Source organism: Adiantum capillus-veneris, chromosome 23 (genome assembly GCF_014529385.1).
Source record: "Adiantum capillus-veneris isolate H3 chromosome 23, ASM1452938v2, whole genome shotgun sequence".
Lineage (NCBI taxonomy): Eukaryota > Viridiplantae > Streptophyta > Polypodiopsida > Polypodiales > Pteridaceae > Adiantum > Adiantum capillus-veneris.
In genome coordinates this window covers 31,716,112-31,734,265 of record NC_140953.1, presented here as the reverse complement: position 1 = coordinate 31,734,265, position 18,154 = coordinate 31,716,112, and the positions used below count along the sequence as shown (strand labels likewise).

The 18,154-nt window shown below is 44.3% G+C and overlaps 1 protein-coding gene across 1 annotated transcript; it reads left to right on the top strand.

Moving 5' to 3' along the window:
• Positions 1 to 15,457: 15,457 nt before the first annotated feature.
• Positions 15,458 to 17,299, top strand: LOC147427598 (mogroside I-E synthase-like). The gene has a single exon (XM_086497372.1). The coding sequence runs from the start codon at positions 15,515 to 15,517 to the stop codon at positions 16,943 to 16,945; it is 1,431 nt and encodes a 476-aa protein (XP_086353498.1). The 5' UTR covers positions 15,458 to 15,514; the 3' UTR covers positions 16,946 to 17,299.
• Positions 17,300 to 18,154: the final 855 nt, after the last annotated feature.

Here is an 18,154-nt window from a genome sequence, read left to right as displayed (position 1 = left end):
TGGTTGGATCAGAATCAATAGGCTCATATATTGTAACTGGAGCCATGTAAGGTAAAGTTGCATAATCAGCTTTTCGTAGTAGAAGATGCCCTTTCAGTGGATGGATCTCCATTTGCTGCAACTTGTCCTGTTTTACCAGGTGTAGAATTTGTTCAGTATTTGGAATAGAGACTCCACCCGGCAAAGTTGAAGAAGTTGGGCCTTTGACTTTGTCCACTTGGCCCTTGCCTTTGTCCACCGACTGCTCTGCTACCTTCTCAGAAGTTGCTACCTTGGTCTGATCTTTTCCAGAACCAGTAGCAACTGCACTTTGTCCTACTGACTGGTTAGGCACAGTATTCTGAGCAGGTTGCTTCTCATTTTGGCTCACTATAGCTTTTTCAGTATTCACAGTCTTGACTTGGCTTTCTATCTGCCTCAAAAACGCACTGCTCTTCGTCAGTGTAGTCTTTGGCTTCTTCGAACCGTCAGTCTGTTCTTCAGTGGCTTTCCTTTTCAGATCTGTTGAAGTAGTCTGACTGTCCATTGCTTCGTTGTCTGAGGACAACTCAATGTTCTTGGGCTCAGAAACCGGCTTCTCACTCCAAGCCTTTTTTACCTGCTCATGAGCATCTGCAGCAGCGGCCCAATACAAAAATTGCCAAACATACCAAGCTTTAAAAACATTCTAGGATTTTAACTTGGCAGTTTGCTGGAGCACATTGTGTGACAGGATTTGACAAAGGTTAATAGAAACCTTTGGGTCCAATGTCTTGGCCAACAGCATAGCAAAGAGTTTCTCAGATACATACGTTGGATTGTTCTTAAGGCTTACTGCTTCATCCACAAACCTGTAAGCAGTAGAAGCTTCCAGTCCTGCTACTGGAACACCTTGACCACTTGCCTTGCGCTTACGCTTAGCCGCTTCATCCTCCTTCAGGGCTATACTTATCTGTTGAGGAGTTGCCACAAATGGTTTGGGCTCATTGGGGATCCAAAATGCAAAAGCTATGGTCTCTGATGTAACCGACACCTTTCTACCATTCACCATGACACTGCCATCTTTAGCGTCGAAAGAATCAAGAACCTGCTTTATGATGTCTGCGTCAAAAGCAATTCTTGTGACTTGCAGAAACCCTCGGAGATCCCATAGTTGCAGCAAAGTCATTGCTTGGTCGGTGAATACATAACGCTGAATTTTATTGTACGGTATGATGGGAAGGATTGCCTTTGCAGCAGCAACTATGGCTTGGGTTTCCTCAAGAGACTCCTGCATATTGTCTGAGCATTTCCTTCTGCCCATACACTGTGAAGATGATGAAACAGGCAAAGGAGAAGAAGACTTACTTGATGTGTCAAAGCCGTACCCTGGTGTTGCTAGCAAGGCTAGCTGACAGACAACTGTCTCTTCAGAGGTCGAGGTCTGTGACTGTAGCAAAGAAACCTCGAAGCTTGGCGATGGGGAATGAATAACAGGAGGAAAGCGTCGCGCAGGGGATTTGTGAGGAAAAATGCCAACTCTCCTGACTATTATACGTGTTCGCGCCATAAAAGCTCCACCACTCGCCGCTCCTAGACTTGTGTGCGTCGCTGCTGTCATGGCAGACATGCATTGGACAAGACTCCGACCCATCCTTGAAATGATTACTACTGGCGTGCCATCTGACTGTTAGGCGCTTAAAAATTGAAAAGTGTGTTCCCACTGATACTGGACTGGTTTCCAGTCTCTAGCTTGATTATAGTGGTACTTATTCTAAGATCAGTCGGGTTTGGTTCTACTGGTACTGCTTCTGAAATTGGGACTGGTTGCACATGAAAAAGCCTAAGAATATCTGATTCTGATATCTCTTGCTCAGCAGTTCCCAGTTCCTTAGTACCTTGTTCTTGCCCATTCTCTCTAGCTTCTGAATAATAAAGCTTGATCTTTGCACCATTATATACTCCTAGCAACAATAATCCAGATAAATCTTTCAGTCTGACTGTACCATTGGAAAAGACCCAATCTACCTCAAATGGTCCTGCCCAGGCAATCTTCAGGTTTTTCTTCTTTGGACCCAGTCGAGACTGATAGAGAAGCACCAAATCTCCTTTCTAAAATTCCTGAACCTTAATTCGGTGATCATGCCAGTGCTTCCTTTGTTGTTGAACAATCTCTTGTTCCAGCATAGCCCGTTGCCTGACTTCATCTAGCTGCATTAGTTCATCTAGGCGCTTTTTCAGATTGTGGTTGAAGTCTAAGCCATACTTCACAGCCATTCTCAGACTTGGGATCACAAACTCCATAGGAACCACAGCTTCAGTGCCATACACCATTCTGAATGTGGCATTCCAGTAGTGACCTTATAAGCTGTCCTATATGCCCATAGAGCAGTCTGGAGTTTCAAATCCCACTGGTCTGGTTTCTTTTGCACCACCTTAGTGAGAATAGTCTTGATTGTCTTGTTGCTACTTTCAGCCTGTCCATTGCATCTGGGATAGTAAGGAGTAGATTTCCGATGCTTGACTGAAAGCATATCCAATAGAATTTCCATAGTGTCATTGATAAAATGTGTTCCTTGATCTGACACAATCTCTACTGGACATCCATATCGGCAGACAATATTCTCAAATAGAAACCTTGCAGTTGACTTGGCTATGTTATCAGGAAAAGCCTTAGCTTCAACCCACTTAGTTACATAACAAGTAGCCATTACTATGTACTTGTTCTTCCTGGGGGTAACCTTCTTAAAAGGTCCCATAAAATCTAGTCCCCATTTCATGAACACGCCCAGTGGTTGTACTGGCGTCAAAGGAGTCATATCTACAGCTGTTGGTCGACCCATTCTTTGGCATATGTCACAAGTTTTACAAAAACTTCTGACATCAGCAATCAGTGTTTGCCACCACAGACCAGCTTGCAAAATCTTCTTGTAGGTTACTTCGTTGGAAAAGTGTCCACCAGATTCACCATTATGTGCTTCTGAAATCACTTGCATTCTTTCTTCCATAGGGACACAACATCGAAGTATACCATCCACACCCAGTCGATAGAGTAATCCTCTGATGATAGTAAATTTCAGGCTTTTTATGATCAGAGCTTTCTTTTGGTTCTGCTTCCGATCCTTTGGAAAAGCACCTTGGGAAAGAAATTGATAAACATCGTACCATTCAGGATCAACTATTCTCCTGCCTCTAACTGAAATAAGTCAGCGTCCAATGGTTCATCTCTCAAGGGTGATTCTGAATAACCTTCCGTACTTCTTGAGAGAAAATCATCTCCACAATGATTCTTGCTAGGCTTATGGAAAATTCTGAATTCAAACTCCATTAGGAACATCATCCATCTTATCAGCCTGCCTTGAATCCACGACTTTATTAATAAAAAACAGAAGAGCCTGATGGTCCACATAAAAATGGAACAACTTTCCCAACAGGTAATGCCTGAACTTTGTAGTGCTGAAAAACCATTCCAAGGGCTTCTCTTTCAGTAGTTGTATAGCCTTGTTCAGCCTGACTGAATCTGCGAGACTGGCAAAATAAACCGGATAATCAGTCCTTCCGTCTGGTTGAGCTAATATTGTCCCCATTGCCAATCCCGAAGCATCTACATGTACGTGGAAAATAATATCCCAGTTTGGCTACCTAAGGATTGATTTACTAATAATGGCCTTTTTCAGATTCTGGAAGATCTCCTCACATTCAGCAGTCCAATTGAACTTACTGGTCTTTTTTGTAAGCTCATATAATGGTACTGCTTGAGAAGAAAACTTGTGTACAAACCTTCTATAAAAATTAACATAACCCAGGAAAGAGCTCAACTCTGAAGCATTTATGGGTGCTTTAGCTTGCTGAACACACTGAATTTTGTTTGGCCATCTCTATTCCGTTTTGGGAAACCACATGTCCCAGTATTGTCCCTTCGAGACTAGGAAAACAGATTTGAATGGATTCAAACAAATCCGCTTCTCCTGACAGCGTTTAAAAACCATCTCTAGGAATAGTAGGTGTTGTTCCTCATCTGAATAGACAGTAAAGTCATCCATAAAAATGGCTAGGAACCGATGAAGGAATTCATTGAACATCTCCATCATACACCGCTGAAAGGTAACTGGTGCATTGCACAGGCCAAAAGGCATCACCAGATACATGAAAGCTCCCCACTCGGTGATGAAAATGGTCTTTGCTCTATCCTCAAGAGAGATCTGTTAACTGGTTATAGCCACTGTAACCATCCATGAAGCTATACATTTCATATCCTGCGATCTCATCAAGCAACATGTCAGTAAAAGGCAATGGAAATGGATCTTTGATAGTTTGGGCATTGAGTTTCCTATAGTCGACACAAACTCTCAATTTCCCATTCTTCTTGGGAACGATGACTATGGGAAATAGCCAATCGCTACTGGCCACCTCTGTGATAAACCCACCCTTGAGAAGATTATCAATCTCCTCTTTGACCTTCTTTACATAGTTGGGGTTCATCCAATATCTTTGCAGTCGTACTGGCCTAGCATCTAGCTTCAGCGGTATTCGGTGCTGACATACTTCAGGATCCACTCCCTTCAGGTCTGTATGTTCCCAGGCAAACACGTCTTTATAGTTCTGGAACATCCTGCATGCCTTCTCCTTCATTACCGAGTTGAGATGCTTGTTGACCTTGATCATCCTAGGACTATCCTCCGATCCTAGGTTCCACTCTTCCACTTCTTGGTCATCTGGAAGCAACCAATTAGGCCCGCCTCCTTTTCGTTTGGCCGACTCTTCAGCATAATCCCAGGATGGTCCATTCCTTTCTGAATTAGCATTCTGATCCACTGGGTGCTCTTCATAACGTATTGGTTCCTCTACCATACCAGTATCAGTTGATTCCACCAACCTTCCAGTTAGCTGAACTGTTCTTTCCCCTGTGTTGATTTCAGTAAACTGATTGGGGAATTGCCTTTTCTGCTTGTCAGCCCGCTCTTTATTCAGCAAGACTGCATTCAAGTCAATCTCTGCTAAAGGGAATATGTTCATCGCCGCTAACATTCGCTCAATCTTCTTGGCTCTGTACTTCTGACATAACTCCTTCGGCCTTAGTTCTTTTCTCCAACTCCTAGTATTGTTTGTCTTGATTTGAATTCTACCACTGGCCCCTTCTATGGTTAATGTTTGGTTTGCATAGTCATGAACAACATGTGCTGCTCTCAACCATGGGCGCCCTAGCAGCATTCCATATGCCCCTTTCACATGCAGCACTAAGAAACTGGTTTTAAATTTTTCCCTCCCAACTCTTATCTACATATTTTCAATCATACCTGTCGCTTGTACCACTCTGTGATCTTCCATTCGTACTTTAAATGGTGTTGGCTTCAGATTCGTGATACCCATTCTTTGCTGGAGATGAACTCCCATTATGTTGACTCATGCTCCTCCATCCAAGATAACACTTGAGAGAGGTTCCCATTGCTTCCTAACCTTATAGTCCACCTGAATGAGTGGAACTTCATCATCTCAGACAGTCGTCAGGTCCACTATTCTGGCTTCCGCCTCAGCTTTCTTGCGCTGTCTGATAAAGTTGGCCACTTCAGGCAACGTTCTTCTGATATCCTCCAACTCTACAGTCAACTGTTGAATTCTATCACAAATTCACATGAATTTCTTCTCTCTCTTGGTCAGACTGATTGTCAGAGCTCGAAGAACTGATATCTTCACACTGCCATTCCTCTTTTGCAGCGCTTCCACTCCTTCCATCAACTCTCAGTTCATCAACTAGTCCTTGTATCGCAGCCAGCATGGTCTCAGGTATGGCCGGTACTGACTGATCCTTATCAGCTGATTGGGCTGGTATCCTCTGAATGACTCTAGCTTCAGAACTTTCTGGCTGCTTTGACAGCTTCTTGGCCAAATCCTCCGTGATTTTAGCCGCTAGTTCCCTCTGCTCTTGCCATTCATCTACCACCTTCTCTTTACCTTTGGCCTTCCAATTTTCTCTTTGTTGAGCCCACTTGCTGCTGGTAGTATTGACTGGTGTTTCTGAAGTATCTGGAATTTCTTCAATCACTACACCCTTGCTTCTGGTGGCTACCCGTACTAGGACTGGCTCTGGTGCCTTAGCCCCAGTAGTAGTAGTTGCAGGTGCATCTGGGCATTGGGCTGCAAAATGGCCATACTTCCCACAAGTGTAGCAATTCATGCTCCTATTCTGGAAGTTACCACGTCCTCTGCCTCGGCCCATACCCGTTTGGAATCGTCCATGTCCCTGACCAGTACCACTGGTACCTGGCCTCTCCTCTTGAGATACTTTGGCGGGTTCTACCTTCACTGGTTCAGTGTAGGCGACCACTGACAGATCTTTGCCCTTCTTAAAGTGATGAATCCTGATGCCACAATTGTTCCATAGATTACCAAAAGCCTTATAGTAGGTACATTGTGGGCATTCATTGGAGATATGGTCCTTGGATTTGCATTTTGAACACCAAGTCTCCATCTTCCGAACTGGCTTTCTTGGGTGGCTAATTTTGGCAATCTGTCTAGCCATTTCTTCAATTTTCTTGGTCCAAGATCCCTTCTTTGACTTCTCCTTGGATCGTTCATTAGAGCTACTTTCGGAGCTACTGGACACCTCACTGGAATCACAACTTTCAGTAGCAGAACTGTTGCTACTGGACCTTCGCTTCTTGTGACTCTTTTCCTTCTTGGCCTGCTGTTCCAGCTTCAGTGCCCTTTGGATCAGATCATTGAATTTCTTGGTAGGAGCTGGTACCTCTTGCTCCCTAAGCTTTTTGCTTCTGAAACCATTCAGAAACCATGCCCTCAACCTCTTCTCAGATGGCGGTTCCTGCAACTGCCTGGTTAGCTCCTTGATCTTTTCCACATAACTTTGGACTGATAGATTCTGCTGTTTGATCTTATCTAGTTCACAGAGGATATCTTCATCCCCTCTGTTGTTGGAATATTCCAACCTGAAGGCTTTAAGAAATTTGTTATATGATCTGAGCTGGCAGGCGGGGTAATGGTAATACCATTTCCTCGCTGCCTCCTTCAAGGTTTGCGGGAAATATTCCCCCCAATCATCTTATTTTTCAGTTCAGCATACTGCTCAAAAGCCTGTATGTGAACATCTGGATCATCCTTCTTACCTCCCTTGAATATTGGAAAAGAAATTTTCAGGGAAGCTGTGTAATCATTTCGATTACCACTGATCCTGCCACTTCTCTTCTTGGATTCAGAATGGTGCTTGGAAGTCTTCTTGCAATTGTCAGTGTCAGCATCCCAATCAATCTCTATCTCTGTCTCAGTGTCAGTGTCTTCTTTGGCCTGTCTGCTAGAAGTACGGTGAATACATTTACTTCCCTTGGTACCCTCATCCCCCTGCCGGTACCGAGAACTCTTGGAACTCTTGGCTTTTCGTGCTTCCCGTTCTGCCCGTCGGCGTCGAGAATGACTGGATTGTTGTGAGTCCTGAGTCTCATCATCCTGACCATGCTCCTCCTGAGCCTCAGTGTCAGTCATCTTCTCTTCCTTGGGATCAGACTCTCTCCTGACTCCTCAGGAACAGGATCAACATGAATGGTGGATTTCCGGCCACAACTGGATTTAGGTGCCATTGCTGAAAACTTCCAACTGGGAGAAGAGTCTTTCAATCAACGAGCTTCAGCTCAAGCCACCGTGATTGCCAAAATGAAATTGGAGCTGATCTCTTGAGACAGCTAATTCCAGTGTTAGAAGATTTCAACTACTAGTGTGAGAAGCTTTCAGACAGTAGACTGGACAGAAATAAAAAACTAGACTGGAATTTGGATACTGGAATAACAATCAGACTTATGTACTGGAAATAATGTTCAGATTCATATTCAGAGCACTGGACAAGAAGTAAGTGTAACTGGAATATCTGCCATGATTGGGATTACAGATAAAAGATTACAATGAATATGATATGATTTAGAGAGAGAGTACAGCCGACAACAACTGCCAATGATTCACAAGTACAAGTGTAGCCAAAGTGCTAACACAAACAATAAAAATTGCCAACCCGATTACAATGTAATGGGCCCTATTTATACACTTCAGGGTTACTGTAGTAATCACCATAGTAACTACTAAGTAATTCGTTGCCCGTCTCAGAAGAGAATGTTCCCACATAGTGAAACTATCCAGCCGTCTACAGTATTGCTTTGCTCGGGTGAATATGTATGCCTAATATGAGCAGTTAAATTCACGGATGATATTTTTGATCAAGCGCTATTGCGTAAAGATGTCGTGCCTTGCAAAAAGTTGGTAGACATGTATGCCAAATGTGGTGCCCTTATGAGGGAAGCCGGCCACCCACTTAAGCGAAGGCCGCCCAATTAAAGGGCATGGCCAATGGCCGCCCAAAGGGAGAATTAAAAGGCTAAAGTGTGGAAGGGGGAAGAGAAAAACAAAAGGCATGGCGGGCAATAGGGAGCGCAGGCAGCGACCAGGGAAAAATGTGCTCGCGCTAGCCAGCTCGGGCACGGGATGAGGACGCCGAAGAAGGGAAAATTCCGCAACTTGGAGAGCGCGCTCCCGTTTGGCACCACTTGCGTCGATTTTAATGAAGGTACAAAATTTTGGATGCCATGTCATAGGGATGATTCTCGCACCACGTCAGCTAGGGGCTACCCATTAGCGACATCGCTAATGGGTAGGCTGTTTTTAGAAGGCAAAAGCTCATGCAACTTATAAAAAGGGAGGGGCTCTCCTTGAGTAGGCTCTCATTCTCTCCCCTTTCTTGGAGCTCTGGATTTCTTAACCTCGCTTAAGCCATATTCGTAATCTCTCTAATCCTAAAGCCTAATCGTAAGCTCATGAGCCAAGCCTAATCTTGATTATCATAAGCCCGCTTAAGCCAAGCCAAGCAAAGACCTTGATCTTATTAAGCTCAATTTCTTAAGCCAAACCTAATCTCAAATCATTAGCCAAGCTTGATCTCGCCCTCCTAGCCGAACCTTCTCGAATCAACTTAAGGCAAAGCCTAATCTCGCTCTCTAAGCCATAATCCTCAACACTCATAAGGCATCAAAACCTTAATCCGGATTATCATAAGCTCTCTAAAGCAAGCCAGCTTAATCCCAAGCTCTAAACCAAGACATAAATCCTAAGCCGAAGCTCCCACAGCCATAGCGTTAAGAACATCAATTCTCTTTCAACCTTGAAGCAGCAAAAGGAAAACGAAGTAGATCAAGGCAGTCTTGGCAGTCCAATTAAGACGAAAGGATCGTATTTGGTACTGTTATCATCGGATTAGACTTTATCATCATTATTGAAGCTTGATTTCTTAATTAGCACTTGGATTAAGGCAGGTTAAACCTTGTAAGGAGCATAAACTAATCTATTAACATTTGATTAAGCAGGGATACTGTTGGTTATTTGTTTTGAGTTATCAAGCTTCGGAATCTATATCAAACTGTCTCTTTTAATCTCTGTCTCCATTAATTGTGTCTGCTGCAACTCTCTTCCTCGTACCTCTCATAGCTACAGGCCCCGTGCCTTCCCGGCTCACCTTTCGACCACAAATCCCCCGACATTCTTGGTGAACCCGACACGAAACGAGTTGGGGTGAGCAGTGTGGTGGAGGAAGATGTCGACACCGCAAGGGGCAGCCATGAAGCAAATGATGCAGCAGTTTGCTGCTTACATACAACAACAAGAGGCTGCCCAGCAGCAGTATAATTTGCAAGAGAGGATCCGTAAAGCTCGGCACACAGTTACCGAGAAACTACATCGATTTGAAGGCCGGGATATTAGCAAGTTTTGCAATATCTACGAGCAGGCAATGGAAGAGAATGGTATCGATGATCAGAATGCAGTGGAAGGATTCCATTTAATTGCGGAGCCAGAACTTAGGAGACGAATTAAAGAGATTCAGGTGGTTCAAGGCCCGAATTGGCAGGATTTCAACAAGGCGGTTCAGGAGGAATACTTCCTTGAGGATTCGCAAAGAGTAACCAGGCAAAGCTTTATGAAGTGGGTGCAGAAGAAGAACAAAAATCTATCAGCATGAGAGTTATTATGGGAATTTGAGAAGAAATTCGAGCAACTGTCCTCAACAGAGCAATGGTCAATGAAGGATCAGAAGGTTGAACTATTCATTCAGGTTGTTGATCCATGACTTCAAAAGAGTCTAGTGCAGTTGCTGGAGGATTCAACAGGAGAATTGGGCTTAACATCTGACTGGAAGGTAGTCACTGAAGCAGTCAACACGATCGTGAAACGACAGATAAGAGTCGATAAGCTAATCATGGCTGACATCATGGATGTTGCGGAAGAGGAACCGAAGGAGGAAACAACCTCGGCAATACCCAGAGTGGAGGAGCCAGTTCTTGACAAATTGGTGAAAGGTATTTAAGAATTAAATTTGAACTTTAAAGCTGTAAAATTTGAAGAGCTAGCTGTAAAGGGGTCTACTTCTGAGCCTAGACGAGCCTAGACAGTAGCCTCCACGCCAAGGCTGGGACCAATGCATGTGGTGTGATAGTGAAGACCACAAGTACGTTAAAGAATGTGATGAATTTGACGAAGCTTATAAAAGGAACTTGGTGTTCTGGAAGGACAAGAAGATACACCTTAGAGCAACAGGTGAGATGCTCCGCCTGAACTTCCATAGGGGCGGCATCAAAAAGATAGTTGAAGAGATCCAGCATAATGTTGCTCTCATGGAAGCAGTTACATATGGGCTGCAAGTCTGCGGGAAGGGTGATGATGATGGTGCAGGTACCAAGGGTCAATTGTGGCCTTATACTTTGAAGATAGCAGAAACAGGGCAGGTAACTTATGGGAAGCTGACAAGTAGGGAATTCAATTCGAGAAACCACAGGGTGGACTGATCCAGTGGATTCCCTCTGGTTGTATGCATTTATTGCGAAGTCACAAGCTAATGAAGCTATGGTGGAGGAAAAGCGGAAAAGAGATGAAGAAGTTCCTGGGACATCGAAAAGGACAACGAGATTTAATAGAAAAAAATAAGAAGGACCTACTCCTAAGCCCGCTCCTAAAGTGGTGATGGAGGATGCACCCAAGGACAAAAAGCAAGGTAAACCTAGGGGACCTTCATATAAAATTAAATCTGACATTGAATTAGCTACATATTTAAAGAAATTTTTTGAAGAGCGCATTCTAAATAGCAAAGTGGATCTCACATTGGGTGATACTTTAGGCATTGCCAAACGTGGGTTTCACGAGGAGATTATTGATATTATCAAAAGAAAGCGGCAGACCAAGTGAACAGGAGTCGGAGTCAGTTAAGAGCCAGGTGGTTCGCCACATTGAAGCAATTTTGGATGACTATAAAGAGTATTTGGCAAATCTTGAAGAAGAAGAAGAGTCGAGGTCTGTGGTGGTGTCAAATCCAACTGTACCAGAGGTAAGACATGTTCATTTCAATGAAGATGAAGATAGTGAAAGTATACCAAGGAGTCACTTTTCACGGACTCATTGGGCAAGAGCAACAACTGAAACTGTTGTGAAGCTTGGCAACATTGAGGAACCGGTCTTAGCACTCATAGATCATGGATCGGAGATCAATTTGATGGCAAAAAGCTTGCACAAAAAGGGGGAATGGCCTATTGATGTGGCCCATGGTTAGCGAATTCGAGCTGCCAATATACTTCCAGGCAACCTCTATGGTGCATGTGCCAATGTTAAGGTAACTGTAGGGGATGTCTATGATGAGCAAAACTTCTTTATACAGGAGCACTCCTCTTATCCATTAATTTTGGGGCAGCCGTACATTATGGCTGTGCGAATGGAAACCAAAGTGTTGGATGATGTCTCGGCCTATGCCAGGGTTCGAAGCCGAGATGGTAAGAAAGCAGTTCAATTCTTGACTGTATGTGTTGACCATGCCAGGAACAAAGACAGTCTACGTGATCATCCAATGCCAAAGATACGCAAGGATTTTAGAGAACACATGTTTGCATAGGATATTCTTGGAGTGCCGTTATAAAGTGGGACTATGGTGGTACAAGTGAGGAGAAGTTCTCACAAAGAGAAGCTTTCTCTTCGGGGTTTTTGGGGTTAACATCTGAAGGTTCGATATCTTTCAAAAAATTTAATGATTTGTCAAAGTGGGAAAGACAGTATGTTTCAGGTATCCAAATTGAATTACAGGGTTGTGATGTGCTTGAATCAAATAATGTGATTTCAGGAATCTTTGAAGAGGTATCTTATGTAGATACTATGTCAGAGCTTGAGGAGATCAGGCAAAACAGGTTACAAAGCGGAACTGAAGTGGTTAAGGTCCATTCAATGGACATGTATGATGAGTTCAATATATATGAAGCACTTATGCATATTGAGGATGATTCAGGTGAAACAGTTAAGCACAGGTAGAGACAAAATACAAGACTGTTGCAAAGAAAGTGAGGCCAGTGGCTACACCGCTGCCAGAAGGAAGTGATGGGGTGATCAAGGAGGCTTCTCGACAGCCTATACTCAGGAATCCAAAGAACATAGGGTATACGTTTACTAAGGAGACATTGCAGCAGCTGAGGGTTGGGGAAGATGGTTTCCTCAACAAAGAGGAGATCAAATGTTTTCAAGGTATGCTCGAAAAACATGGTAAAGCTTTTGCTTTTGAGCCAAGTGAGATTGAGTGTGTGGATCCAAGTGTTGTTTCACCTATGGTTATTTTCACTATTCCACATATGCCATGGAGCTTGCGTCCTATTCCAGTTCCTAAAGCTCACTTGCCAAATCTTATCAGTTTGTGTGCTTGAAGTGCTCTATCGGCCTGTCTTTACGGCTAGTCGATTGGAGCTACAGTGAAAACGTTATGGCAATTTGAAGTTTAAGTCGATTGCAGATCCGTACCGGATTGGGCAACTGCAGCTGAATTGATAAAAATGAAATGAATGCACGGGCCTAAAGTGCTCACTTTGTGGAGCGCATCGGTCTTTTTAGATCAGTGATCGGAGTTACGGTTGCCAAGTTATTGGCCGTTAAAGATGCACCGGGGGCCAGTTCCGTACCCGGGTCGGGTCGGCTCGGTCGGAGTGCCATCTGGGAATTTTTGAGCTTTATCCAGGTTTTGGAATGCATGAGCAGTAATTGCTTTGAGGAGTCTCGTGTTCGGAATGTGGTCTCTTGGAATGCATTGACTGCGGGATATATCCAACAAGGCAGGGCCAAGAAGGTAATTGCACTAAGACGCTGATATGGGCATCAAATTCACGATGATATTGTTAATCGATGGCGGCTGGAGAAAGGAGTCGTGCTTGGTATTGCTTTGCTCGGGTGAATATGTATGCCTAATATGAGCAGTTAAATTCACAGATGATATTGTTGATCAAGCGCTATTGCGTAAAGATGTCGTGCCTTGCAAAAAGTTGGTAGACATGTATGCCAAATGTGGTGCCCTTACGAGGGAAGCCGGCCACCCACTTAAGCGAAGGCTGCCCAATTAAAGGGCATGGCCAATGGCCGCCCAAAGGGAGAATTAAAAGGCTAAAGTGTGGAAGGGGGAAGAGAAAAACAAAAGGGCATGGCAGGCAATAGGGAGCGTAGGCAGCGAGCAGGGGACAATGTGCTCGTGCTGGCCAGCTCGGGCACAGGATGAGGACACCGAGGAAGGGAAAAGTCCGCAGCTTGCAGGGGCGCTCCCGTTTGGCACCACTTGCGCCGATTTTCATGAAGGTCCGAAATTTCGACTGCCATGTCATAGGGATGATTCCCGCGCCACGTCAGCTAGGGGCTACCCATTAGCGACATCGCTAATGGGTAGGCTTTTTTTAGAAGGCAAAAGCTCATGCAACTTATAAAAAGGGAGGGGCTCTCCTTGAGTAGTCTCTCATGTGTTTTTTGGAATTCTCTCCCCTTTCTTGGAGCTCTCGATTTCTTAACCTCGCTTAAGCCATATCCGTAAGCTCTCTAATCCTAAAGCCTAATCTTAAGCTCATGAGCCAAGCCTAAGCTTGATTATTATAAGCCCGCTTAAGCCAAGCCAAGCAAAGATCTTGATCTTATTAAGCTCAATTTCTTAAGCCAAACCTAATCTCAAATCATTAGCCAAGCTTGATCTCGCCCTCCTAGCCGAACCTTCTCGAATCAACTTAAGGCAAAGCCTAATCTCGCTCTCTAAGCGATAATCTCTGTCTCCATTAATTGTGTCTGCTGCAACTCTCTTCATCGCACCTCTCACAGCTAGAGGCCCCGTGCCTTCCCGGCTCACCTTTCGACCATAAATCCCCCGACACCACACCTTTGGTTTGTGCATCATGTGCTTCCAATTCTTTGGTGAACTGTATAATATCTTCTTTACCTTCATATTGCTTATTCACCTGGGTACTTTTAATGCATTCACTATCACTGTCAGAGTCTGATAGACCTGGAGATTTCTCATTAGGGCTATCTGGAAGGATCTGAGTACCTTGTGATGACTTCGGGTGGGGTCTGCAGTAGAAGCTTTCTTTGCCTCCTTAGGTCTACAGTTTTAGATTTCTCATTGGCATGAACAGTATGGAGTGGATACATCTTCAAGCAAAACATCAAAGTAGTTAGCATTAGGGTTTAGCCCTCCTTTTCTTTTCTAAAATCTAGTAGCATTCCTTCTGTTAATAGGTTGGAAAGACCTTTGATGGGCAGATTTGTTGTCTTTGGCAGCCCGAGTTTGAAGTTTGGCTTGAAGACGAATAGGGTAATCTATGATCAGATACCCTTGCTGGAAACAATGAAAGCAAGAATTTGGTAGATTTTTGTATAATATCTTTTGCTCATGCAGAATGTTACCAAAGGAGTCTTCAATGGGACCTGACATTTTAGGGGTTTTAATCAAATCCACTTGAATAAGTAATTGTGGGTCCCATTTATGGTTAATTCCACCGCTGGCTTTACCAACAACTTTGTCCCAATACTTTACCAACAACCAGGGATAATACTCAAGTGGAAGGTATGGAAAGTGCATCCAGACAGGAGCCTTAAAAGGCTTTTTCCCTCTGGGATTGAAGCCCTTACAAACAAAATAGTTGCAAGGCTTTGAAGTTTGTCTACATCAATTTCAAAAGGCTTTACAGTCCTGGGCTATTTAGCTTTGTATGGCTTATATATCGAGGGTGGTTCGTGACTAGTGTGTGTGTGAGAGAGAGAGTGAGAGGGAGCATCGTAATCTGCACTGCAGACTGTGAGCAATTGAAAATGGCACTACGAGAATCAAAGACGACGAAAAGAGTAATAAATAGCTAGTTATTAGAATCTAACCTTGCAACGTCACCTGGAAGGTCATGTGAATCACGCGTCACGACAATTCCAATGTTTAAAAGCCTTCAACGGTCAACCTCGTGTTAAAATACCTCTCTCAATGTATGTTGTATCTTTCTGCCCCTTCCTTGGGCAACCCAGATATAAACAATGCTTTTGGACTCTTCTAATTAATTCACAGCGCGTACTGGGTCTTTTTTTTTAAAAATATCTCTCTCTCTCTCTCTCTCTCTCTCTCACACACACACACACAAGTCACACGAGTCACGACTCCTCTCTATATAAGCCATTATGCGATACACAGCTCTTACTCAATTTCCGTCTCTCCAAGCATTTCATTCACGTCACATAGGCAAGCAAAATGGTCGCTCCCCATGTGGTTGTCTTCCCTTTTCCTGCTCAAGGCCATGTCAATGGAGCTATGGACCTGTCAAGAAAGCTAGCCTTGCTTGGAGTCTCTATAACCTTTGTTTGCACTGAAGCCTACATTAGCAGCATGCTGAAGCAAGGCTTCGACGCAGGCGGTCTGCCCATTCGCCTCCATGGCCTTGCGGATGGCTTGCCCAAGGAGAAGAGCATGACTGATACCCTTGATCAAGTGGATGTCTTGATAAGAGTCACAGAAAGTATGGGCCCTGCTCTTCAAGAGCTTCTCAACAAGCTCAATATGAATGAAGATCAGGGCCGAGTTGCGTGTGTGGTCTATGATTTCATGTTGTGGTGGGTGGGACGCCTGGGCAAAGAGCTTCACATTCCTGCATACATCTTCTACCCCATGTCAACTAGCTTCTACTCATATTTACTGCACATCCCTGATTTTGTGTCGGAAGGCCGGCTTCCTCTCGGCCCCCACACAGACTTGAATGACAAGTCTAACATGTTTAAGATCCCTGGTTTCCCATCTCTCCATGTCAGCGAAGTCCCTGACATATCTTGGGACCCCAATCCAGTGTGCTCCTTCGCTTATGTCCTTCGATGTGCGGCGCGGTGGCGCGACGCAACGGGTATGCTACTCAACACGGTGTATGAATTGGAGAAGGAGGTGGTAGACGGCTTGATGGAGAAAGCCCCTGAGTTGGACATAAAGGCAGTGGGCCCCATTCTGCCAGCATCGTTCCTGAGGGGTGAGTCGTCGATGAGCAAGGAATTAGCTGAGAGTGCGGATGCGCAGAGGTGCTTGAAGTGGCTGGACGAACAGCCAGAAACATCAGTGCTGTACGTAGCCTTTGGAACTATTGCCTGCCTGTCAGAGGCTCAGGCACAGGAGCTTGCAATGGGATTGGAAGCCAGTAAGGAACGGTTTCTATGGGTGATAAGAAATCCAGATCCGCAGCAAAAGGGGGAGGAGCGGACGCAGCTGCTTCCGAGCGGGTTCGAGAAGAGGACGGAGGGGAGGGGGGTGGTGCTTTGGGAACTTGCGCCACAGAGGAAGATATTGGCGCACCGTGCGATAGGGGGGTTTCTCACGCACTGTGGGTGGAACTCAACGTTGGAGGCGCTCTGCAAGGGGGTGCCCATGCTGTGCTGCCCCATGTTTGCGGACCAAGGGATGAACGGTAGGTGGGTGGAGGAGATGGTGCACACCGGCGAGCTGTTGAAGAGAGAAGGTGAGAATAGTATTGTGAGCAGAAATGAGGTGGAACGCATGACTCGGGAGGTGATAAGCAGGGCAAGCCCCTTGCGAAGCTCAGCTGCTCGGATTCAAGACGTGGCTTGCCATGCTGCTCTCAATGCCACTGGTTCGTCCTGCAAGAACCTTCAAGCCTTCGTTAAAACTCTCTTCCCTGGCTAGCACTTTGAGATGAGCTTTCTAGTTATTTTTTGAGGGCTTGCTCCCATTTCAATGCTTCTTTGGACTTTCTTCTCCAACATGAACAAAAATGGATAAGTGTTTCAAGTTAGGTGATGGTCACATGGATAAGTGTTTCCCCTCCCTCTCTTCTCCAATTGCACTTCAAAAGGGTGCGCTAGAAATGGGCATGTTATCCCCTCCCTTTTTCGCGCTTGTGTGAGTCGACCTTGTCACAACATGTCTTTTCAATCAAACCCTACAAATTGCCCCCTCTCCCGGAGCCTCACTCTAACCCATCCCTTCTCTCCTACCAATAAAAATAAAAAAATAAAACAATTTGATTGTGTGTGAGAATTGTCACATCAAGTCTATTATATCTCATCCTATCTTTCACCCTCTCTTGGAAACCGTTCTCAATGGTAACCGTTTCTTTTGTTGGGGCTTATAGCAATCTTGGGTTGTTCATTTTATACTTCAAGCACAAACCCCTCATAAACTCCTCCATAGTTTGTCAATTTATTCAAGTCTCGGAAGCTTGTAGAAGTGTGTTTGGTTGGAGAGAGAGAGAGAGAGAGAGAGAGAGCACTCAAGTGGAGGAGGAGGCAAGAGGCTTCTACAATAGGTACCCTCCAGAACTGTATTTGGTAGGAAAAACAGGCACAAACGGGTGTTATAAATGACTCACCACAGATGGTAGGAAAAAAAGGCACAAATGAGTGTTATAAATGGAGAGAGAGAGAGAGAGAGAGAGAGAGAGAGAGAGAGAGAGCACTCAAGAGGAGAAGGAGGCAAGAGGGGGTAATTGGTAAGAGCAATTACCGAGCAGCAATAACAGTATCCCCCACACCGGAGGGGGTAATTGTGAGGAATAAACTAATTTTTTATTCTTCAACTTTAAGCCTTGTTTTTTCTTTTCAAATTTTAAATCTTCGACAACAAGATCTGGGTTGCATCGTTTTGAACCTCCCCTTAGTGAATCCCTTGGGTTTTAGACATGTTCTATGATGAAAAAATTCTTGATAATATTTATCACCTTCAAAAGATCACTTTATAGTGTACTTACGTTACAATCTTATCTTTAACACTAGTTTGGTACCAAAACAGGACACGTTTACGTGTCCTTTTTTTACAACTTTAAATTAAATGCTACTTGCATTAGATAATTTATTTAAGAAAACCCTCTTGATATTCTAAAATATGTTAGCTAGA

Bases quoted from the DNA above. Each gene is read 5' to 3' on its own strand.
- LOC147427598 (XM_086497372.1), top strand. From the start codon at position 15,515: ATGGTCGCTCCCCATGTGGTTGTCTTCCCTTTTCCTGCTCAAGGCCAT.